The sequence below is a fragment of the Arachis ipaensis genome, chromosome B4, assembly GCF_059453495.1.
Source record: "Arachis ipaensis isolate K30076 ecotype BB chromosome B4, ASM5945349v1, whole genome shotgun sequence".
Classification (NCBI taxonomy): Eukaryota; Viridiplantae; Streptophyta; class Magnoliopsida; order Fabales; family Fabaceae; genus Arachis; species Arachis ipaensis.
This window is the reverse complement of record NC_142439.1, coordinates 143502019-143527130: the sequence shown is the minus strand read 5'-3', so window position 1 is coordinate 143527130 and position 25112 is coordinate 143502019. Positions and strand designations below refer to the sequence as shown.

General features: G+C 29.9%; 2 protein-coding genes across 2 annotated transcripts; one reads left to right on the top strand and one right to left on the bottom strand.

Moving 5' to 3' along the window:
• Positions 1–11616: 11616 nt before the first annotated feature.
• Positions 11617–14234, bottom strand: LOC107635399 (isoflavone 7-O-methyltransferase-like). The gene is made up of 3 exons (XM_088483879.1): positions 13874–14234; positions 12534–13070; positions 11617–12002 (listed from the first exon to the last, which is right to left on the bottom strand). Exons 1-3 carry the CDS (start codon positions 14129–14131, stop codon positions 11688–11690), a joined length of 1110 nt encoding a protein of 369 aa, XP_088340005.1. The 5' UTR covers positions 14132–14234; the 3' UTR covers positions 11617–11687.
• Positions 14235–22701: 8467 nt separating this feature from the next.
• Positions 22702–25112, top strand: LOC107635392 (UDP-glycosyltransferase 83A1-like). Its single transcript, XM_016338863.3, has 3 exons — positions 22702–23368; positions 23550–23981; positions 24484–25112. Exons 1-3 carry the CDS (start codon positions 22870–22872, stop codon positions 24915–24917), a joined length of 1365 nt encoding a protein of 454 aa, XP_016194349.1. The 5' UTR covers positions 22702–22869; the 3' UTR covers positions 24918–25112.

Here is a 25112-nt window from a genome sequence, read left to right as displayed (position 1 = left end):
AAAAAATTCAGAACCACAGAATCCAGAATCCAGAATCCAAAATATTCTATATAGTATTCAAAATAAATAAAAAACTCAAGCAGATCTTGAGTGAACATCGGATTGCAAAAGAACCTTTTGTACTTTCTGCAACAAACAAACCACACAAGCAACAATCAGCATCCATTGAAAACAATATCATTCATTCATAACAAAGTTCTGTTATAGGGTTTGGAGTTTGGACCAACAATGGGCCTGAACACACACTTTATCAATTGACATAGAAAATTATCTACCCTAGTACAAAGTATAGCAATGCTATTGCACACTAAACAAATTGAAAATTTCTGTAAAACGCAAATAAAAAATCCAAATTTCTTGTACAGCATTATGTTGTTGTTGCTGATCATTTTGTGACTGTTCCATCTAAATTGAACAGCGCAGAATTGAAAACAGAACGAAATAGAAGAACAGAGCAGAGCAAAATTCTCAAATTCAACATACATCAAATTAATTCTCAAATTCAACATGAAACAAATTTATTTAACATTTCATTAATCATATAATAATTGATATATTGAAGAAGAACAGAAGCCAGGAATAAAAACAGAATATGAACACAAGAAGTCAAGAACAGAAGCCCAGAACACAAAATGAACAGAAGAACAGAAGCCAGAAACAAAATAAAAAAATTACAGGAATATAAACGGAAGATCAGAAGCCCAGAACAAAAAATGAAAACAGCAAGAAGCCAAGAACAGAAGAAAGAGCCAGAAACCAGAACTTATTGCAAGATGAAGTAGAGAACAGAAGGCCAGAAGCTCGAGCCTCGAAATAGAGAACAGAACCGTGAGCGACGACCCGCGGCGGTGGGCGACGACCCGCGGCGGTGGGCGACGACCCGCGACGGTGACAGACTATCCGCGACAGTGACCCTCGATTCACGGTGTCAGTTCTCCTTTGCATGCAGAAGCTCCAGCTTAGAAGAGCTTAGGGTTGGGACTTTGGGAGTGGGAGTGTTCTTGCCTTCTTGGAAGAGTTTAATTGATTAGTGATTAGGGATTTAGGGTTGGCTGCAACGCAATCTTCACTCTTAGGCGTTTTTTCTTTTTTTTTTTTTTTAAAAAAAACCAAACGACGCCGTTTTTATTGACTGGGGGAAAACCGGTACTTGAAGAAACCGAACCGGTTCATTCGGTTTGCCGGTTAACCACCGGTTCGACTGGTTTTCTGACCGGTTTTTTGCAGTACGGTTTTATAGGTGGACCGGACCGGCTAGATGACCGGTTTCCGGTTAACCCGGTTGAATCGGCCGGTCCGGTCCGGTTTTCAGAACATTGGTTGCTACCATAGAATTTATCTAGCTAAACCTCATCAAACGATTCCTCAAATTAGAGAGATCGATGAATTTCTGAAAATGACCTTAACCTAGGTGGCTTATTTAACATATATATGGATAATATGAACAAGCCCAAATATTTACAAGAAAAAAAAAAGTGATTTAATTCATTCTTAGATACTTGACATTCTTCTTACATGCAAGTGGATACGTAAATCCCATGATAAATGCTTATGTGAGAGGGATCTAGAAATTTTAATTAGAAAAAGTATAAGGAACCAAGAGGTTACCAGTCAAAAACTAAACAAAATTACATTAATTTATATTAATAATTAATTTTAAATTTTTTAAATTTAAAATTTAAAAAATTTAAAATTGATTAAATAAACCTAATTAAAACCTATAAAAACCTTCATCTTCTCTCTCATATTAACCTACCCACCTCCAACAATCACACAGACAGACATCTCTCTCACCGTCCGGTCCTCTTCGCCTCCCCACCGCGACCCACTCCTCTTCTATCACCAACATCTGCCTTATCGGATTCGCCACCGTCGACAAGAACTGCTTTCCTTTCGTGAACCAGATGTGTTATCGGAGCGGCCGTTGCAGTTGGAGATAGCGGCGAAGATCTCTTCGTCCACCAGTCTTCCATCAGATCCGACGGTTACCGCACTCTCCACGAAGGCGATCGCATCCAGTTCTCTATCGCCACCAGCGACAACCACAAGACCAAGGCCGTTGATGTAACTGCTCCCGACGGCAATCCCCTACACTCTCGTCCCAAGGAATCCGGCGGATCCGGATTTAGCGCCGGATGGAGGCAAAACGGCGGTTGGAGGGTACTATGATACAGGTGATCATGTGAAATTTGGATTGCCAATGGCTTTCACAGTAGTCGCACGGTAGCAACATCATCACGATATTATTGCTCTCTGCGTTTTGGGATATTAGGTGCCGTTTTGATGATTAAAGAGACTGCAAACTATACAATTACAGAAATATAAAAAAAACATTCATTTAATATGAAAAAAAACATTATAATACTTAACAAAAGAAATATCCAGTTATATTTTAGCAAAAATAATTAAATATCTATAAAATTTAAAAAAAATATGAAATTCTTAAAGAAATAGAGACATTCACATTTGCAATATAAAAAAATTCGAAAAATATATAAAAGAACATCCATTTAATATGAAAAAGAAACATTCTGATACTTAGCAGAAGAAACATTCATATATATTAACTCCTAGAGATTTTGAAAGGTATTTTGGCTGATTTTTGGCTAATACCCTTTTGGTTCCCTAGCATTGTTCTTTTAATTAATAGAAGCAAAAATTTTACATATGGGCGCATAAATACATGCGCGCACATATAATCTAACATAATTATATATATTAATCTAAGATTTGTCATTTAATATATAAAAATATAATGATTAATCTAATTTAATTAAAAAATAAATTTATAATTAATTTTTTTACTGTTTATATTATGAAAATATTAAATAATAATTTTAATAATATTTATATAAGACCAATAATAGTATATTAAATTTATTTTTTTAGTACAATATTTAAAATATTTACTTTTTTTACTATAATAATAATAATTTTTCGCACAATTAAAGTTTTTGTATCTCATTTGAATTTAAACATAGTATATTTAACTTTTATTTTTTTTTATTATCTTTAATTCAAAGATATAATCTTTTCTTAAAAAAAATATGTAAATAGAATAAGATCATTGTAGTTTTTTAAGACACTAAAAAATATTAATCATTATATTTTTTGTTAAAACTAACTAATTAAAAAAATAAGTCACTAAAATTTATCTATAGAAATTATATTTTAAAATTTAAAATAAAAATAAATTTAAAATAATTTTAATAATGGAGATCAGACAATTAATAAAACTAATGAAAGCATCTATTATATATACTCATATATTAAGTAAAAGAATTACAAACTCTTGTGGGAGCACTTGCTCCCAGCCTCTTAAACGTGGATCCATCTGCTTGAAAGGGATATTAATTGTTAAGGAATCTCTCGTTCAACAAAATTATACAAAATACTATTAAGTATTAAGTTCTAACACCTTAATTTAAAAGCGAAATATTTAATTCGTAACATACATCAACCTTAAGACTGCGTTTGTTTTTTAAAATAGGATAAAATAAGACATTAAGAATAAAATTTAAAAGATAAAGATGTAAAATTTAGTATTCTTATATTTTGTTTGGTAATAAAGTAGAATAAATTATAAAAATATAATTTATTTTTATTTTTTTATTCAAAAAATTTTAAAAAAATATAATAATAAAAAGTATAATTACAAAAAATTAACAAGAATAATAAAAGAAAAAAATAAAAAATAGAGTAAAGTATCGTTTTTGTCCCCAAGGTTTGGGTAAGTCCCAAAGTTATCCCTAACATTTCAATCGTCCTATTTAAGTCCCTAACATTTCAAAATTGACTCAATGTTGTCCTGCAGTTAGGGATTCGTTAACAGAATTGACGGCGGGACAAAATTGAGACGATTTTGAAACGTTAGGGACTTAAATAGAACGAAAACGTTAGGGACAAAAACGATACATAAAAATAAATTTTAATTTAATTTTATCTTTCAATAATATTAATTTTTTACTGTACATAGTATTCAATTATTTTTCAATTACATCTAAATAAATTACACTTAATCACATTACTTTCATTTTAAATAAATTTATTTTTTTATAATTTTAAAGAATTTTGATACATTAGAGACAAAATGTATAATTTATATTTTATTGTATATATATTATTTTTTCTTTTTTGCAAGTTTATATGCTAGTCATTCTACAAACATTTCATGATAACTAAAAATCTTTAAGAGTAAAATTATAAAAAAATTAATTTATTTAAAATGAAAGAAATAAGATTAAGTGTAATTTACTTAGATGTAATTAAAAAATAATTGAATACTATGTATAGTAAAAAATTGATATTATTGAAGGATAAAATTAAAATTTATTTCTGTGTATCATTTTTGTCCCCAACGTTTTCGTCCTATTTAAGTCCCTAACGTTTCAAAATCGTCTCAATTTTGTCCCGCCGTCAATTCTGTTAACGGATCCCTAATGGCAGGACAACATTGAGTCAGTTTTGAAACGTTAGGGACTTAAATAGGACGATTGAAACGTTAGGGACAACTTTGGGACTTACCTCAAACGTTAGGGACAAAAACGATACTTTACTCTAAAAAATAAATTGTGTCTCTTGTTAGTTTCTCTGTATCTTTCTGTCAGGATAAACACAAAATACACTAATTCAATATCTCTGGACACAATGTCTCTATCCATATCTCATTTGTCAAACATAATTTTATATGTCTATATGTCCCTATCTCAGTGTTCCGTCTCTATAAATACACGCAGCCTAAATTCACACTATATCAAGTCTTTTTGACAACCAAATCTAATAAAGTTGGTCTAACCCCAACAAAAATCAGTTTCATTAGCGGAGCGTGAATACACGCTCCAACTACATAAACGTTCCCGCGTTTTTTTCCTCCTCCATCTTCTTCTTCTACTTTTTCGTGTTTTTCCTCCTCCTTCTTTGTAACATCCCAATTTTTTTAATCAAGTCATTTTTTTACTAACTAATTAATTAATTAAAATAGTAATGATTTAAGATTTGAATTTAAAATTTAAACATATGAAAGCACTAGTGGTACTAAATCTCTAACCGACAATAAACAACCTTTTAAAATATAGTCATAATTAATTCTACATTTATTAGATTTGAATGATATTTAGTTATATGAAAATATAAGAATACTAGCTCTATTGCTTAAGTTCAGTATAAAATTAAATTCAAATTAAATTAGGTAGATAAATAGGTTACAAGTTCATAGTAGAAAATTGCGCTCTTATCAGCCAGCCTGATATACTAACAGTATTTCAAGAATATCTCAAGTTGTGATTATCCGATTGACTTTGTTTAAGATTATTTTTAAAATTAATTCAATTATCTATAAATTTGTCTCTAATAGATATTTCCAAATTCCAAATGTAGAAAAAGTTATAGGACTCACAAAATGACGATTCAGATTGAAGATTTCACCTAAATACCTCCTAACATAATCTGTGTAAGACTCGGTTAATTAACGGCTAATTAACCCATAAATGAGAATTTATTCTAGAAAGCCAAAAATGTTATTTTTATGGCTAAATGTGATAGAGGAGATTGAGACGAGAATTTCGGTACCAATTTTATAGAAATCGGACCAAGATTGGACCGAACGGGCCAAACCGGGCCAATCGGACCCAAAGTGGGCCCTTGGCCCAACTAAACTAAACCAAAACCCTAGTTTTCAGTACTCTCTCTCCTCATTTGTTACACACACACACGCTGAAATGGAGTAAGGGAGGGGAAGAACACTCTCTCAAACTTCTATCTCTCACTTGATCTTCAAACCACCATAACTTTTGATCTAGAGCTCCGATTGCCGCACCGCTTGTGGCCACGCGTTTACCGCGGAGAGCTCTACAAAATTTATACAATCAATCTTGAGGTAAGCTACGTTTTGCTCTTCGAATTTCCAGCTTTGATTTCGAGTTTCATGAGCAAAAATGTTGAGATTGTAGCTCTTTGATGTTATAGGACCCAACCCTCTTGAAGGAGAAGGTTAATCTTGTCTCCTTGGACCTTGGGTATGGTAAGATTCTCAACCCTAGTGTAATTTGTTGTTCTATGATGTTTGGGTATTGAGATGTTGTGTATGGGTATGATGATTGTGGCTTAGGTTATGTGTATGTGAATATTGGAGCTTGATTGGCGATTTTGGAAAGCTTAGGAGAGGGTTTTGTGTGATAAAATCTGTTCTTGGAGGTGTTGATACCTTGAGAGCTTGTGGACAAGTGGTTTGGAAGTGCTCCGGTTGAGCTTGGAAAATCGGCTAAGGTATGGTCTCGGTTTCTCGTATCTAATATGTAATGTGGTAGGAAATACCTAGGCTAGAGGCCCTAAGATAGGCATTAAATTGTTGATGTTGTTGAATGGTTGAGATATATGATGTGATCATATATATGATTATGAATATTGATGCCTTGATTGTGTGATATATGAGAAAATGCATGTTGTGATATATGCTTGATGAATGATTGAGGTTAAATTGGTGGGTGGTACCATGTTGATGGTGAGTATGATGATGATTATGTATAATGATGGTTGACTGAAAATGGTATTATTGGAAATTGGGATGAGGAAGGATGTATGACATGATATTGTGTTTGTCCTTTATCCATTTGATTGAGAAGTGTTAAAATGGTTGGATGGTGATTTTAGGAATTTTGGTAAAGTGTCAATGTGTGTGAGTTGAGGATGGCTTGATGTTGATTTTGGTACATTTTGATTGATTTCAAAGAAAAGGGATGAAATTGGCATGTTTTGATTGATTTTGAAAAGAGTTGAAAGTGGCTTGTTTTGAAAATGGCACTTTGTGGTTATGTATGAAAATATGGTTTTTGGACATACTTTGATGGGACATAACTTGGACTACGGATCTCTGATTTGTGCTAAATCTATTTAGAAATGAAATTGGATCCGGGATGTCCATGCCGTTCGAAGAACGGGTGAAAAACGATTTAAAACGAGAAAGTTATGTCCGTCGGAAGATTGGGGGTTGAATCTGTGAATTCTGCAGCTTTTAACTTAGAAAATTTTTAGCAGAATGACCCTCCGCGTGTAGGCACACTTGGCACGTACGCGTCGTTCTTCAAGAAGGCACCATCCACGCATGCACGTGGTGTGCGCGGGCGCGTCGATGCGCTGCACCAAATGCCCAGCTATTTTCCCGAGGGTTGTGTCAGAGTTGTGCCAGTTTTGTGCCTGGGGCGCAAGAGCACCCACGCGTACGCGTGGCTGACGCTCGCGTGTCATTTGGCTATTTTCCAACCCGCGCGTCCGCGCGTATGACGCACGTCGATGAGTTTTTGTGGCCATCCACGCGTGCGCGTGTAGTGCGCATATGCGTGGCCCTGTTTTCATCCCAAAGTTAATTTTTGAGTTTTAAAAGCCAAATTTCATACTTCTAAGCCTCCGATATCACCACTTATGTCTTAAATAATTATGATATGCCTAGCAATGAGATAAGGAGCTAGTGAATGTGGTAACTTGCGAGTGAAGCAAGGGAAAAAATGAATGATCAATGAGGATCAAAGATGATTATGTGAGATGCGGAGGATGGCGGTGGAAGTGCTTGTTATGCCATAGGCCGAAGGGCCGTAATTGTTAATGAATTGGCTGGTTATGGATTTAACCGTGAGCCGGATGACTGGATTATTGCCGTGTTACGGCGGAGCCATGATTATGGCTAAGTATAAATGCATATATGCTGTTGAATGAATTGTGAATGTTTGCACTTCCACTATCGGAGATGAGGTTTTCCCTAGGAGGAAGCAGTGGCTAGCCACCACGTGCTCCAGGTTGAGACTCGAAGCTCTTTTGACCCTATGTCGTCAGGGTGGCCGGGCACTGTGAAAGTCCCGGATGAGCTCACCCCCATAAATATTCACCAGTGAGGGTGATGGATATGGATCATGATTATGATCAATTTATATTGAGTATAACTCGAGTCGGGGAGACACGACAGAGGGACAGTCTAATGGTTAGTTACCAGAACTTGTCGGGTTGGCTCTATAACCGACAGATGATATCATCAGCCACTAGGGACAGGCATTCATCATATGCATACTATATGAATTGTTTGAGATTGCCTATTTGACTGCATATTACTTGTTAATTGTCTAAATGGCTTATCTGTTTCTATTTGTAAATCTCTTGTCTGATATAACTGTGTTTGCTATATTATACTCCTGCTGGTGGTTGGGAGGTCTGAAGGAATTGGAAAGGAAAGTATTAGTTAGACTGAAGGATCTTTAGTCAGTTGCCACTTACGATTTAGCTTATTCATAAGCTTTGATATTATCTGGAGGAAGTTCTAGGATTGCCTTCGGCTTTCCTCTATTATTATGTATTATATATGTGGAAGCTGTTACCATGCTGGGGACCTCTGGTTCTCACCCATGCGGATTTTGTGGTTTTCAGATGCAGGACGTGAGGTTTCTCGCTAAGGCATGCTGGAGACTTCTGGATTAGCGAATATCCTTTGTTCTCGGGACTCTGTTTTGGTTTATTTGTCTTGCTTAGATACTTTTATCTCCATTAAATAATACAAACTGTGATAACTCCTCTTATAGGAGATTTTGGAGAATGGGTTCTCTGTTTTTATGTCCCTTTGGGTTTCCTTTGGGGTTTTCTTATTTTATTGTATGTATATATTGCTATGCTCGGACCGGTTATCTTCGCAACCGGATTTTGAGTCTTGATATTCCTGTTTTTGACACTCCTTTGTATATATATAATCTCGCGTTAGCTTATCCCTGTTCGTTACGTTATCGATCGAAGTGTTGCACTTTCGAGTTACGGTTTTTGTTTACCCCTTTTTCTACAAAGGCTCCTAGTTATAATCAATCATTCATACTACTATACGTACTAAATTTTTGTTTTAGAGGTCGTAATACATTGCCATCTCTAAATTATGACTTAAGCATAAGACTGTATGGTAGGGTGTTACAATCTGCACATACCTGAGAGCTATTTGATCTTTCCTTTCTCATTCTATTTTCTTTTTCTATACAAAATATTCTAGTATACACAAAGTCTAGCTATGGAACAAGTCTCTCTTCACTAACAAACCGCATCTATTTGCATCAAAACACCTATCGGAACTTTACTCGAGGTAGGGAGTTTTGTGCTAATTTTTATATGTTATATCTTAAATATTTTTGAATATATATATTAGCATTGCATGTCATGATATAATGTCTCTTTTCTTCATACATCTTATGCATTATAATAACAATCTTATGTGCATTAAAGAACTGAGGGAATGATCCTTTGGTAAGGGAAGGTGACCCCCAAAGACAAGATAATCGAGATGATCCTTCAGTAAGGGAAGGTGATCGGCAAACTTTTGGGAACCTTTGGTAAGGGAAGGAGACTCCCATTAATTTTATAATAATATATCTTGGTTGCCATAACTTCCTTCTTGTGTATGTCTAAATAACCTTGATTGTAAATTGAATTGAGGGAATGATCTTTCGGTAAGGGAAGGTGACCCCCAAAGACAAGATATCGATATAATCCTTCGATAAGGGAAGGTGATCGATCGAGATGATCCTTTGGTAAGGGAAGGTGATTGCCAAAACGTTTGGGATAAGAACCTTCGGTAAGGGAAGGGGACTCCCACTTTTTATACCGGTTTGAGCTCAATACCTTCCATAAAAGTTACGAAAAACAGTAATGAAAAGTGCAATGAAAAGTGTAATCATGATTGTTCTTCTTTTATCCTTTTTTGATTTATGATTATGTTTATTATTGCATTCAAAGATCCTTCTTTTATCCAAAGTTTCTTTTTGTTTGATTCATGATATTGGTTAAGATATTTATTTTATTCAAATATATTCTGTTTACTATTCTTCTCTTATTTATCATTTATTTTGCCTTATTTTATGGCCTATGAGAACATCAAACTAAGGTTTATGAGTTTACATGTTTTAACGCTATAGGCATTTTATTTGCATTACACATGTCATAACATAAGTAAATGAGAAGCATCTAAAAATCACACCACTCGACTAACCAAGACTTTTGAAAATAATAATTGAACAACATTGCATTATCACTGTTTTTATTTTAAAACTCGGAGTGACTGGAGATGGATACGATGACACCATATAGATAAACTACTGAGAAACTTTTGTTTCTCACCCCTCTCTCCGTACCATCTTCAGGAAGGATGCGGCACAAAGCAATACACTGCTCAGTTGAGGTGAAAAGACAAGTGCACTATTAGGAGCGAGCTATCAAGAACGTAGATACGAAACATTAAGTGTTTATCTTAAGAAGGAAGAATAGGCGATTGTTTCAGTCATATTTAAACAAATTAAGAGAATTAGGATTTCCTATGTGTCTTGTTTTATCCTTATTGACTGATTGCAATTGTAACTATGATGTTTTCTTTTTTATTTGGTATGAGTAAAGCTTATCATTGTTGTGCCTTCATAGTTTAGCACACCGATTTTTCATGTTAGTATTTTTAAATCCACTTATATTTTTCAACTAGTAACTATTCTAATAAAAACTAATTATTCAATATTTTTATCTATAAATTATTTTATATAAATATTTCACATTTGTGCTACAAGAAAAATTTCGCAAGGTTTTGAATATCAGCTACTAAATATAATCCAAATAAAACTTAATTCAGTTTAAAAGTATTAGGGTGTTACATTCTTCGCATTTCTCTTTCTTCTTCTTCGTGTTTTAATTCTCTTCTCCTTCTTCTTCGCCATCATTTTTCTTGATTTTATTTCTCTCAATAGAGTAAATCAAGAAGAATTTTGAGAAAATAAAATAAGGAGAAGATGACAAAAAAAAGACAAAAAAGAAGAAGAAGACAAAGCGGAAGATGAGGAGAAAAAATTCAAGTGAAATAGAACCAAATGAACATAAATTAAACTAAGAAATAAACCAAAATTTCTTAAGAAATAAAAAATTTGGTCAATACTTAACAGCAGCATCAAGTGAATCTTAGTTAATTCACAAATGAATCAAAATTAGTTTAGATTTGAACAAAAACTAACTAAACAATCACACATGAATAAGTTCAGCAAATTCAAGCGAAACAAAACCAAATGAACCTAAATTAAACTAAGAAATGAACCGAAATTTCTTAAGAAATAAAAAATTTGGTCAATACTTAACAACAGTATCAAGTGAACCTCGGTTAATTTACAAATGAACCGAAATTAATTCAAATTTAAACAAGCAGTAAAAAAAACTCAATCATCAACAAAAACACATAATGTTGGTGTTGTTGGTGATAACGATAATGAAAGAGAAAGAAGAAGAAGAAAAAAAAATCCTGCATGCACGAATTTAGAAGAAGAACGACGACACTAAAAATATGTCCTTGAATATAGAGCTTTATTCATATAATACCATATTACAAAATTTTATTCAAAAAAAATACCATGTAAACAATAATATACAACTACATAAAATAATAATACTAAAAAAACAATACTTAAAGTTATTTTATATTATATAACATAACATTTATAATTTTATACGTATAGCATTCATAATTATATATTTATTACATCTAAAAGTACATAATTATTCTGACAATAATTGATAAATATTAAATAAAAAAAATTACATTTTTAAATTCTATATTCAAAGTAGACATTTTCTTTTTTAGTTGTTTGCATAATATTTATTTTATTCATAGAGTTGTAAAAACTATTATGAGGTCATCTTTAAAGACAGATCTCTATAAGTGATAAATGTCCTGTAAATGGAGATATTTTGTAATTATAGAGGCCAGCTTCATAAAAGATACTTTCCCATTCTTTTTTGGTTCTCTCTTTTCCATGATGATGAATAATATGCATGCTTATATTCATAAGAAATTTGAGTCGAGTAATTTCAGTTTCATCTTGTTCTTCATTTATCACGGCCTCTAAAATGATTATTTTACCTTTATTTTTATTCCTACTTAAAGTATTAACAGCATCCTTGCAGTTTCTCAATATTTTTACACATTTGTCGTCACTCCAACAATGTAAGACTAGCTGCAAAAGAAAAAAAGAAATATAACATTATATATACTAATATTATTTCATTTTTTATTTATTAAATGTATACAAAAATAATAAAATTAAAATTAGTTAATATGATAAGTGACTTATAATCAAAGTTGTAAAAATCAAATCGGCCATAAACTAATAAAATTAAAAATTTAAAGATTTAAAGGTTAATCGAAATTCAACTAGAATTGAGTCAAATATAATAGTAATATATTTATGTATAAAATATATTATTTAAAAAAATTATATTTTATTATTTAAATCGATTAATCATTAAAAAATTATAATGGTTAGATCAATTAACCAAAATTTGTAATTCTTTAACCAATTTATTGTCAACCAATTTTTTATCATTCTCAATAAATTTAATTAAACCGACTAGTTCAATCTAATTCTCAAATGCATGCTTATAACTTAACTAGAGATCTTAATTTTAAGACTTAAAAATAGTTAAAAAAATATTTAAAATTAATTAGGGCAAACACGCTACTAATCCACTACTAATTAAATGCTTACCTTAAGTAGAATTGCATCAGCCTTAGGAATGGATTCAAACATGTCTCCACCAACAAAGCTCAAATTGTTGCATCCCTTCAAACCTTCCACAACCATTGGAAGATCAAATACTATCCATTTGAGTGCTGGAAATTTCTCACTGATAATTTGAGCTGTGGTTCCATTTCCACCACCAACATCTACAATTGTTTCCAATCCCTCAAAGATCATGTTGTGATCCTTTAGTGCCAACTTTATCATCTGAGAATCACTGGCCATAGCATCATTGAACAAGCTCAAGCTTGCAGGGTTCTTATCAAGAAACTCCCACAAAGGTTTTCCCAAGGTGATTTCATATAGAGGGCGATTTTCGTCATAAAACCACTTGTTTAAATGATGCATGGAACTTGAAAGAGTTGGATCACCGAGAAACATCTCTACCACCGGAGATATAGAAGGGTTTTCAGTGCCTTTGATCAACAGCTCTGATGCTGCTGTGAGAGCAAATGCTTCCTTTTCTTTTTCTTGATTGCTATCATCGTCACCATGAATTGTCACCTTCGTTATACAGATGGAAATACAATATTAACTCCATATGCATGGTATATGATATAGTTGCAATTATAACATTTTGTTAAGAAAACTAACATAGATAGTGCCTTATATATTAAAGAGAAAATCAACAAAAATATTCTCAAATGATCAAATTGCTGATAGAAGTGCCTTTCGAATTTTCTAACCACGAAAATATCTTTGAAATGTTGTAAAATACAATAAAAATAATTAAAGTACAATTTTTTGATAAACAGAAAATGACTTTTATATTTGGTAAATTGTCCGTGTATTTAATATGAAATTTTGTAAAAAAACATTGAATAACTATTTAAAAAGGTATAAAAATTTGAAACTAAAATTCGATTTATAGATTTTATTTTTACTTTTTAAAAATATGTTTTTTTTAATTAAAAAAATCTACTTAATGTAAAATAATGAAAATTTTAAAATAAAAATTTTTATCTTTCTAATAATACTTACAAAAAATTACTACAAAACTTCATCTCTAAAATATTTTAAGAATATATATCTAACAGTTGAGTTTTTTTTTTTAATATTTTGGAAATATTTTTATTGTTATCAAATTTGAAGAATACTTTTTTTTATCAACAATTTAATAGCTTAGCTTTGAGAGCATATTTGGTGGTTTATTCTGTATTAAACAAAAAAATGACTTAATTAAGACAATAGGATTTTTTTTCCAAAGAAATTATATAGTGAAATATAAATATTTATAATAAGACAAATTTGGCAAAGAATATGTGAGAATTATATGTGAAGTATATGTGAGAATTGTATATTCTTACTATATCAAAGAATCCATTACGTGCCATGTAGTGCATGAAAAGATCCGTGCTATCAACTTTAGCCGATGGAATTTTGAGAACCGAAACCAATTCTGAAAGAGTAATGGGTTTGCCATGGTTGTGGATTATGTTTGGTATGCGAAAGTCAACGATCCACTTGAGACACATGGAGTCTAGGATGCCATACATGTGCCTGTAAACAAGAGCTTGAGCTTTGAAGCTCTCACTTGCCGTGCGGCCATTGTTGTTTGAAGCCATAGCTCTTGTTATGAACAGTTTTTGTATGTTAAAAACTTTAAATTTAATAAAACAGAGAAAGCTAAGCCTAAGGGAGCTTTTCCTTTCTTTCTCTTTTCACAATACTAAAACAACACACTTAGCACTCTTTATATAGGCATGGATTGCTAATATAATCTGTACTTATCTTTTAAAAAAATAAATATTTTAAAATATTTATTTATTATTTTTTAAATAAAGTATTATTAATTTTTAAAAAATAAATAATTTATTTTTTAATAATTTTTTTAAAAATATATCTAAATATATTTAAAATTTAATAAATATATTTTTATTTAAATAAGTTAATCCATCCCACGCCTAGTTTGGTTTGTTTCTTTTTCTTATAGAAACTTGCAAAGTTGATAAAATATGCATGGCTATATATATATATATATATATATATATATATATATATATATATATAGCTTGATATGCTGACCTTTACTGCAAACGTAATCAGGGAAGGATCCAGAAAGTTTAATATGGAGGGGCCGAATTTTGGATAAATTTTTTTATTCCATAAAAATAATTAACATATAATTATTAGAGTTAATCTTTTAAAAGATTTATCAAAATATATATATATATAATTATAAATTTTTTTTATAATTTTATTTTTAATATGATAGTTATATAAAAGAAATATAACAATATCAATAGTACATTATAAAACTATAAAGTACCAATAATTTATAGCGTGTTTAGTTAAAAATTATCACATATCTTATTAATTAAAATTAATTCTTTAAAAAATTTTAAAAAATTTGAAAATAAATGATAAATTATTAATTATTTGAAAGATACAATATCTTTATAGAATACAAGATATAAGATATTTTTATAAAAGTTTTTCTTTCAACAACGTAAATTTAGAATAAAAATAAGTATTTTTTATAAGAAAAGAATATGTAAAGTACATAATGTGATTACCAAAATATAACTATGTAAGTTGTTATTAATATAATAATATAAATTTTAAATATGTTAATATAAAATAAATAAATAATTTTTTTAAATAAATATAGAGATTATTATATAAAAACTAATTTAAAAGTTACAAAGACTTGAGGGTATGATATTAAATTAGTTAAGTGAAAAATATTAGTGAACTAAACAATTAAGACATAAATCTATTACATAATGAAAAATAATACATATAAAAATACTAAATTATATAATATTTTTTTTAAATACATATCTCATATATAAATATAGTTTCTAAAAATTTTGGGGGGCCGAGGCCACTACTCGCCCCCCTTTAGGTTCGTCCCTGAACATAAGCACATACGTTCTTCACAGAACATAAGATGATTAATATTAGAACATTCTACTATACAAATTAAAATTATATAAAGAGAATATAAATTTTTTTATAATTATTTTTAATTATTTTATTATTATTTAAAATGTGAGTCTTAATTTTTTTAATTTTTCTTTTATTTCATAAAAAAAATTTCTAAATTTACATATTTATCATATAATTCACTTTAATATTAAGATACAGTCTCCTACGACTAGTTCTGTTGACTTATGATCTATGTGGCGTGTAATGTGTCACCATCATATCAATAAACAGTTACATCCATCTAGTATTCAACGGAATTATTGAAGCATCGTGTTTGGACTTGTGTTCAAAGTTCCAACAATGACATATAGGGGTCAGTTTTAGCATGCGCCTGCTCAGTTCAGGCGCTCAGGATGCTCATAGTTTTTTGTTGTGTTGGAATTTTGAATATTTGTCACGTGTATACCTAATTGACGTTGATGGTCAAGGACGTGTTGCTTGACCTGCACAGAGTTAGAATCGGTTTATAATATTTACAAATGTATCCATTATGTCTTAGGTGAAAACATAATATATATGTTGATGGGAGGTCAGTATTAAATATTTGTTTTCGTGTGATTTGGACCGTGAATAGACAATGGAATAATTGGGCTGTATTTATTTTTAAATTTGTAAAGGTGTGATATTGATTTTTGTGTATAATTATAAAACAATGGTAGTATATCTTTTTTTATGGCAGTATATATGTTGATTTTGAACTGGTCCCAAAAACACGTTGACTTTGGAAAAAAAAAAACACTAGCTTAATTTAAATCAATCGAAACTCAAGAAATAAGTGTGCCTATAAATGGTTAGTTTCGAAAAAAAGAATTGTTACATGTTACAAGTTATGAAGTTAATTTATAGAATTTAACGTAATAGTTAGTAATTGATAAATGTTTATGAAATGAAAATTATTGTTTATAGTATTGAATGAATTATTGGTTAGGTGGCTGTGGAATAGAAAAAAAAGAATTGACATATTGACAATTATTTTTACATTTTATTTTTTGTTAAATTTTTGGGTCTTTTGGGCCTCTATTAAAAAAATACAAATATATATTAAGAGTCTTCAAAATATTTATGCTTCAAAGTGTAGGTTCGCTTGTCTATGTTTTCATAGCTGCCACGGACATCCCAGACTAAATGCATAATTACAGCTCTTTCCGGATCTGACCTTAGATGTTGGTATAATAAAATTCCCTCTTGCGGGATATTTTTTTTTCAATCAATAGTATGAATTATGAATGAATTTTGTTTTTCATTTTTTCTTTTTTATTTTTTATTTTGTTAAAGATTTTCCTTTCTTATTTTCTCTTTTTTTTTTTACCGATAAAATTTTCTTAAAGATTAGTAGATTACCATCCGTTAAACATTTTTATTTTTCATTTTTCATTTATTTTTTTTTTCACTTTTTCTCATTCATGGAGTTCCCTTTTTGTTTTTTGTATGGTCATGAATTTAATAAAAAAAGGTTTAATAAACATTCTTGCCAAATCATGAATTGGGCTGGCTCACATGATAAAAGACATGTATTTAGTTCAATAAAATAACTCGGACTGCGTTATGTACGGAGTAAAGTCCAACCATTTATTAAATTTTATAGGTCATCTTTAGAAATACTATGTTATGCCTTTTTCAAAATCTGAATCTTTTAGGGGTCAAACGCAATTTCATGATAAATCTGAAAACCTAGCTTAAAGTGTGTCAGATTGTACGAAGCGTTCCATTAGCCTCAATTGGACAGGCGCGGGCTAAAATCCACCGTATATAGAGTAGCTCTTTAGTGACCAAGGTTATAGTGGTTAAAAGTGGCTAAGTTTTAACTGACCAATAAACACATGATACGTGGAGAGTTAGGTGAAAGTTATTTGTGTATATCATGTGGACCTTTTTTTAAGGAAAAAGATCTGTTAGTATTTTTTGAGTGGAAAATTCTAAAACTTTAATAGTTGAACTTTAGTGTAAAAATCTATTATAATGTTGGATCAATAAAAGATCATGAACTATTAATGATGAAAGTAATCTAAAAAAATAAAAACTAAATCTTGTAATATTTATGTGAGTTCTTACTATTAATATATTGTGGCACATGAATTATATAAGAGTATAAATTTATAAAGTGTTAAAATTTTATAAAAAAATATTTTTATTTTGAATAAAAATAACTATTAAACAATATTGTTGATATTATCATAGTTATTATTATTTTTGTTCTTGTTATTATTGATATTATTATTATTATTAAAAGATAAATTTTTGAACTATTAAAAAGAACTATATCATGTTATCAAAGGCAGAGTTAGAATTTTATGAAGAGGGGCCAATAAACTAATATACATAGAATATAAAAATACACACATCAATATCAATATATAGAATCATAATATATGCATGAAACAACTTATAAAACATAAATCTTGCGAACAACTAAAATAGACTATTATATAATGGAAATTTAGAGAAATTCGGTTCACCAAATTTTTTTTTTTAAAATATTCTTATCATGAATTTTTTTTTTTAAATTTCTAATTTTAGCATTTGAACCCAAATCTTTTGGGTCAAAGTATAAATTAAAGTACCTATCATCTTAATAATTTCATATATTACATTATACATATTTTATAAATTAAAAAGGTGAATTAGTATCTATTAGCAACTAGTAGTAACATATATACTTTAATTCCATATATTTTGTTATTATTAATATATACTTTAACTGAATTATCCCGTCGCATTCATAATAGTAATAATTAAATTGAACTGGTTATTGACTAATTAAATTACTAAATTATAGGATAAAGTATATATTTTTTTTTAATTTGTAAAAATTTTAAAAAGATTTATAAATTTTATTTTGTTTTAATTTTGTTCTTGAAATTTTTAATTTATATCATATATATTCCTAATAGCTAAATTTTTACAAAATTTAGAACCAATCTAATAATAATGCATGACATCTATGTCTAGTTGAATTGCTTGCGTTAAAGATTGTTTTTGTAAAATTGTTGTTGAATTGATCTTAAATCTTTTAAAAAATTAGCATGTCAATGATATATTTGATGCAATTGAAAATTTTTAGAATAAAATTAAAACAAAAAATATATTTTATCTTAAATTATATTTTTTATAATAGATTATTTTAATATAAAATAAAGATAATAAAAATCAACTAAAATTAGAGTAATTATTAAGTGTTATGAGAATAAAATAATGTACTCTTTTCAATTAATTTATGTCACATATACTAAAATAATTTTATTTTAAATATTCATTAATAATTTGTCATTTAATTAATATATCAGTGTAAGAGTTATAATTTATACCGGTAATACCTGATAATTTTTTAAAATATTATATCACAATATTTTATAAGAGTGCAACAACAATCATATTTTATCATTCAAGTAAAAATGTGAAAAATTTTACATAATTGAAATACCATATATAACTCATTTCACTAATTTTTTTAAATAATTAATTAAAAAAGATAAGTCTCATTTTTTGTACAAAACAGAATAAAATAAAATATATGAATCAAATAGGTATACTATAAACATTATAAAATTTTATTGATTAATAATCTCCTTGTACAAAGTTATTACGTATAAGACTATATTAATAATCTAAATAAATTTAGTGCTATAAAATTTATTTCAATACTTATTTTAATATCTATTCTTCTATTCTTATAATTATTAACAATAATATCCTAAAGCTTACTTCTCATTATCTATTTTAAAAGTAAATATGAACATTCTATTTTTTTAATTATTTTATAGTTTTATTTATTATTCATTTTTAATTAATTATATTAATGTGCAAATAAATTAAATTAAATAGGTTATATTTATATTAATCAACATAATTTTTTCATTTATGATTAACTTATGTTTAATTGAGTATTATTTTATGTAGAAAATGATTATTAGACAAAAAAAATAAATATATTAGACCAAAAAACTTTTTAAAGTATCAATACAAAGAAATAATATTAAAAAATCTCAAACAAAAAATAGTAAAATATAAAATAATTAAAAACAAAAACAATAAAAATTCATCTAATATTTAAGTGTATCATTTTAAACTTTTTTTTATCTAATTTTTTAATTTATTTCTTTATTTTAGTCTAAGGTATTAATTATTGTAATAAATATATGTTAAGTTTGGAAAACTAATCCAAGTGATGAACAAATATTATTATGTATTTATCAATTGTTTGTTTAATAAATTTAATTTGGTGTGCAGAAAAATAATTAATTAATCATCTAAGACCCATAGAACAAATAAACAAGTCCACATGAACTAAGAAAATGAAACAAGAAGTGTTGGTCCAACACAAGTCCACTTGGTGAGCAGAATTCATAACACTTCAACGTAAGTCACCAACACTCACACTCCAAGAAATTTGAAATCCAAATTCAATTCAATTTAATCTCTCTTGACTTTCATCGAAAGCCAAACCCTCTCTTCTCTATCCTCTCTCATTCTCTTCGGTCACATCACACATTTAACAAGAAAGAAAAAAAGAAAAAAAAAGTGCAGAAGTTATGAAGTGTTCAAAAACAAAAGCTTATTTCTAAATTTAAGCAAAAAGAAAAGGTTACAACCAAGAAGCAAGTCGCACTTTAATAAGAGTTTGTCAAAAAGCATCTTTCCTCAATTTGTGATACAGGTATGCTATACATACAAATTTTGTTAGTTTATAAGTCTTACAAATTAGCACAAACCCAACAAAACACACGTGCATTACACCCCCATATTCAAGAGTAAATACACGCACGTTACTCAACCATTTCCCATTTTCAAAGCGCGCTACTCACCATTATGAATGACTATTTTTCTTCTTCCTCGATGAAAACTACAACTGTCATTTTCTTCGCGTTTCTCCTCCTCCTCCTCTTCTTCCTTCTTCTCTTCCTTCTTTGTGTTTCTCCTCATTTTTCTTCGCGTGTTTCATCTTCATCGTCGTGTTTCTCCTCCTCCTTCTTTTGATTTTGCAACATTATGTATTTTTTTCTTCTTTGTTTGATTTTTTCCTCCCAAAAAGAATTATGAGAATATGAAATAAAAAGATAAAGAAGAAGAAGCAGCAGAAAATGAGGAGGAGGAAGAGGAAGAGTTCTGAATTATGCAGAACTCATCAGAATAAAAATATACCCAAATATCTTCGTTTTACACCCAAATATCTTCGTATTACACCCAAATATCTTCGTTTTTACACCCAAATTTGCTGCAGATATAGAAATGAGTTATTTTACGTGTACACTAAAATCAGTCACCAAAGTCAGCAAGGGCTACAAAATACACCCAAAATACACCACAGAAGAGCTGCAAAATACACCAAAATACACCATATTAAAACAAGCATAAACTATAGAATGCAAATACAACTATAAAACCATCATAAAAAATAACAAAAACCAGATTCATGAATCATAACTAAATAGAAACTAAAACAATTCAACTAAAAGAATAAGATAATTCACCCTCCATCAGATGAAAAGTCATAAACTGTAAATACATCCAAACTTTTATAAAAATACACCCAAATATTCCTGATCTACACCCGAACGTCTAATATAAAATGGACAAGATTATATTAATTCTAATCAGAACTAATACATTAGATTCAATTCAAACAAGGAAGAATTAACAACAAATTTCACAGGTAAGGTTCACGCACTGGTTCATTTGACAATCTGAAGTTGAATTATCCATTATCTTCAAAAACGATTTTAGAGCTTGATGTCAAAAAATAATGGAAATCGAGAATAACGAAGAAAGAGAACAGAGAGAGAAAATCACGTAAATGAATAAGGAAAAAGAGAAGGCGAGAAATTCGAAAAAGGAAACGGAATCCTTTCAAAAATTAAAAATCTGTTAGAGGCGCGTGAAAGATATGCGCATAACAAGCGCGTTTGAGCGTAATATCAATTAGAGGACTTGTAAGACTTGTATAGCAAAATCATTTGTATGTAGAGATTAATCCTTTGTGCTATACCAAGGAACCAAGAAAAAATCCACAAAATTACAAGCATAAATCAAGCAACCATGCAGAAATCAAAGTCAAATCTGGATAGCAGAAAATCTACGGTCCAAATCAAAACTTGGAGCCAAAGCAAAGCTCTACGGTCAAGATTGAAAAAGCTTGAAGAATAAGGATGAGAGAGAATGAGTAAGTTGCATGCAACAGATTCGGACTTCTCTCTCATCACTGCCGAAGCCGCTGCAAGCTCAGAAGAAGGAGAAGAAGACAGGATGGACCTTGAACTAGTTTCAACCTTGAAAGCTTCACTCTTCTATAATAAGGGTGAACAGGCAAGGGTTGAAGGCAAGAGTGTAAGAACTAAGCACAGAGTTCAGTTCTCATAACTTCCTAAACTTGTTGAGTTTTCTCCTTCATGGTTCTCATTTAGTAGTTTCTTTTTCTCAATTTTGTCTGTTTGAGTCTCATTGAAAAAAGTAAACATGGTGATATTTATAAGAAAAAGTCAATAAGAGGTAAAAGAAAGTGAGTTAAACTTGGAGAAAAAATTTTAAGATGTCTCAGTTTTCTTTGAACATCTTTCTGTTTTGTTTCATGATCCTGTGGGGATTCCTTTACAAGTTGGATTAGTACTTTACTGTTGAAAGTTAGATTGAAGTCTAATCAAATTCAGATTGGGTTAGAATCTGGATTTGTCTCAGATAGAATTGGGTATATCATAGGAAAAGATTGGTGTATATACCTTGTGAAAAAGATAGTAAAATTTCATCACAATTGTGATGGATGATGTAGGCTACATTGCACTTAATAGCTAAACCGAGATACTTTTGGGTGTCACTCTCTCTTCTCTGCTCTTTTACTATTTATGTAATTCAGGAGACAAAAAGAAAAGTATCTCCTAACTCAACAGGAGACAAAAACAAAATATCTCCTAAGTTCTCTTGATTAAAAGCGAAAGTTAAACTCAGCTGAAAAAAAGGCCAAGATTTAACTCCTTTTTCTTAGCCACTGATAACCATCAATATATAAAATAAATAATATATATATATTTATATATAAATATATAGTCACTGATTTTATTTTTTAAAAAAAATATTTTTGTTAACAATATGTATATGATACGATACAAACTAGGAAATGGTACCGATACAAACTACTAATTTTATTTCTAAAACAACACAAGCACTGGTTGGTGAATTAGCACTGACCAAATCAGAAACAAACGTTTCTTTTTTCTGACATAATATATGTCCGATCCCCATGGTGCACATGCATATGGCAGAAGATAGTGTCATCAATTTCTCAAGTGTTCATTGAAGTCCTCAACATGCAACCACACATATATCATAACAACAAATTATTAATCTAATCACATTCCCCTTTCCCCCTCATTTTCTTTGCAAAATGGGAACCCCTCACTTTCTTGCAATACCATTTCAAGTTTCATCACACATTAATCCCCTTTTGCAACTCTCCAATGTTCTAGCAAAACATGGTTGCAAGGTCACTTTTCTTTACACTGAATTCAACCACAAAAGAGCAAAAAATTCTGCTGCTGCTCAAGATCATGATGATGATGAGGAATCATCAAAGATGATAAAGTTTGTGACATTCCCAGATGGTTTGGGCCCTGAAGGTGATAGAAGTGACAGCATGAAAGTGCTTCAATCTATCAAAAGAACAATGCCTTCTTTGCTTCCAAAGCTCATAGAAGATATCAATGCTTTGAATTTTGAGAACAAGATCACTTGTATTCTTGTCACATTTAATATGAGTTGGGCCTTGGAAGTTGGTCACCAATTGGGAATTAAATGTGCTGCTCTGTTTCCCTTCTCAGCTACAAGTGTGGCTTCAGTTCATTTCATCCCCAAGCTCATGGAGGATGGAATTATAGATTCAGATGGTAAGAATAACTTGCATGCATACATAGCGAGTACCAAAGTTGTTATTAATGGCTAATCATTATAATAATCTAAACCTTCACAGCCATGTGGTGGATACTTTTATTTATATATTTGATAGTTCATTAGTACAGAGTAAAACTCCACTCTATATATTTTCTTAAATTTGTTTTGCCAATGCAGGAAACTCCATCAAATCACAAGAAATTCAACTTGCTCCAAATATGGCAATGATGGACTCTAAACACTTTTTATGGTGTAACTTAGGCAATGACTTCTTCAAGCACCTTGTGCAAGAAACTAAAGCTATGGAGTTATTAGCAGAGTGGTGGCTTTGCAATAGTGCCTATGATCTTGAGTCAGGAGCATTCTCCATATCTCCAAAGCTCCTACCAATTGGACCATTGATGGAAAGTAACAGCAACAACAACAACAAAAGTTCCTCATTCTGGCAAGAAGACACAACATGCTTAGAATGGTTGGATCAACAACAACCTCAATCTGTTCTATATGTTTCATTTGGTACTTTAGCAGTAATGGAATCAAACCAATTCAAAGAATTAGCACTTGCACTTGATCTCATTGACAAGCCTTTTCTTTGGGTTATAAGACCAGGTATATATATAATCAATAAATATTTCAATTTTATTCATTCATATAGATATATATAATTCTTTTCTTGGGGATTTCTTATTTTGTGAATAATTTATTAAACCAAAATATAAAATTTTCATTCTATCGGTAATAATCCTTTGATTTCTACTATATTATTTAAAAATGTACAATTTGTTAAAAAAAAATTGAAACAATTATCATAAATGCTGATAAAGATGAAACTAATACAAAAGATATATTTGTAGTACATAAAATATTAGTCACCTAATCTGTATTTGTATATATTTATATGTATTATTTTATATATTTTTAATATATATTTTATAAGAATTACTGATTTATTGGTTGATGTTTAATATATACATAACATTGTTAAATTAATATACATATTCAATTTTATTGCATTGATATTTTTTATTTTTAGGAAACTCTCATACTTACCCATTGTGTATGTCATATTATATTTATTAATACATGTGTTTGTATTTATGCATCATAACAGATAATATGGATAACAAGAGAAACAACAAATACCCAGATGAATTTCATGGAAGAAAAGGTAAAATTGTTGATTGGGTATCCCAAAAAAAGATATTAAACCACTCTGCCATTGCTTGTTTCATAAGTCATTGTGGTTGGAATTCTACTATTGAAGGTGTATATAGTGGTGTTCCTTTTCTGTGCTGGCCATTTTTCATTGACCAATTTTGGAATGAATCATATATTTGTGATATTTGGAAAGTTGGGTTGGGATTGAAAAAGGATGACAATGGATTCATATCAAAGGAAGAGATAAGTAAGAAGGTGTTGCAATTGCTTGGTGACGAAGGCATAAGAGAAAGATCTTTGAAATTGAAAGAAGTGAGTAGGAACAACCTAGCTGAAGGTGGCCAATCTACAAAGAATCTTGAAAATTTTGTCCATTGGGCAAAATAATGCATTGGAAAATAAATTTTTATTTCTTTGCCTGTGTTAGGTTGAAAATTAATTTTTATCTTCAATATAGATCTTGCTAGAATAAACATAAAGCTAAGATGATGATGATGATGATGATGTCGTTAATGAATTAAAGTTTCTTGAGTTAGAGAGACTAAGTGTATTACACTTAATAAAATTTCTCGTTTCATGAGC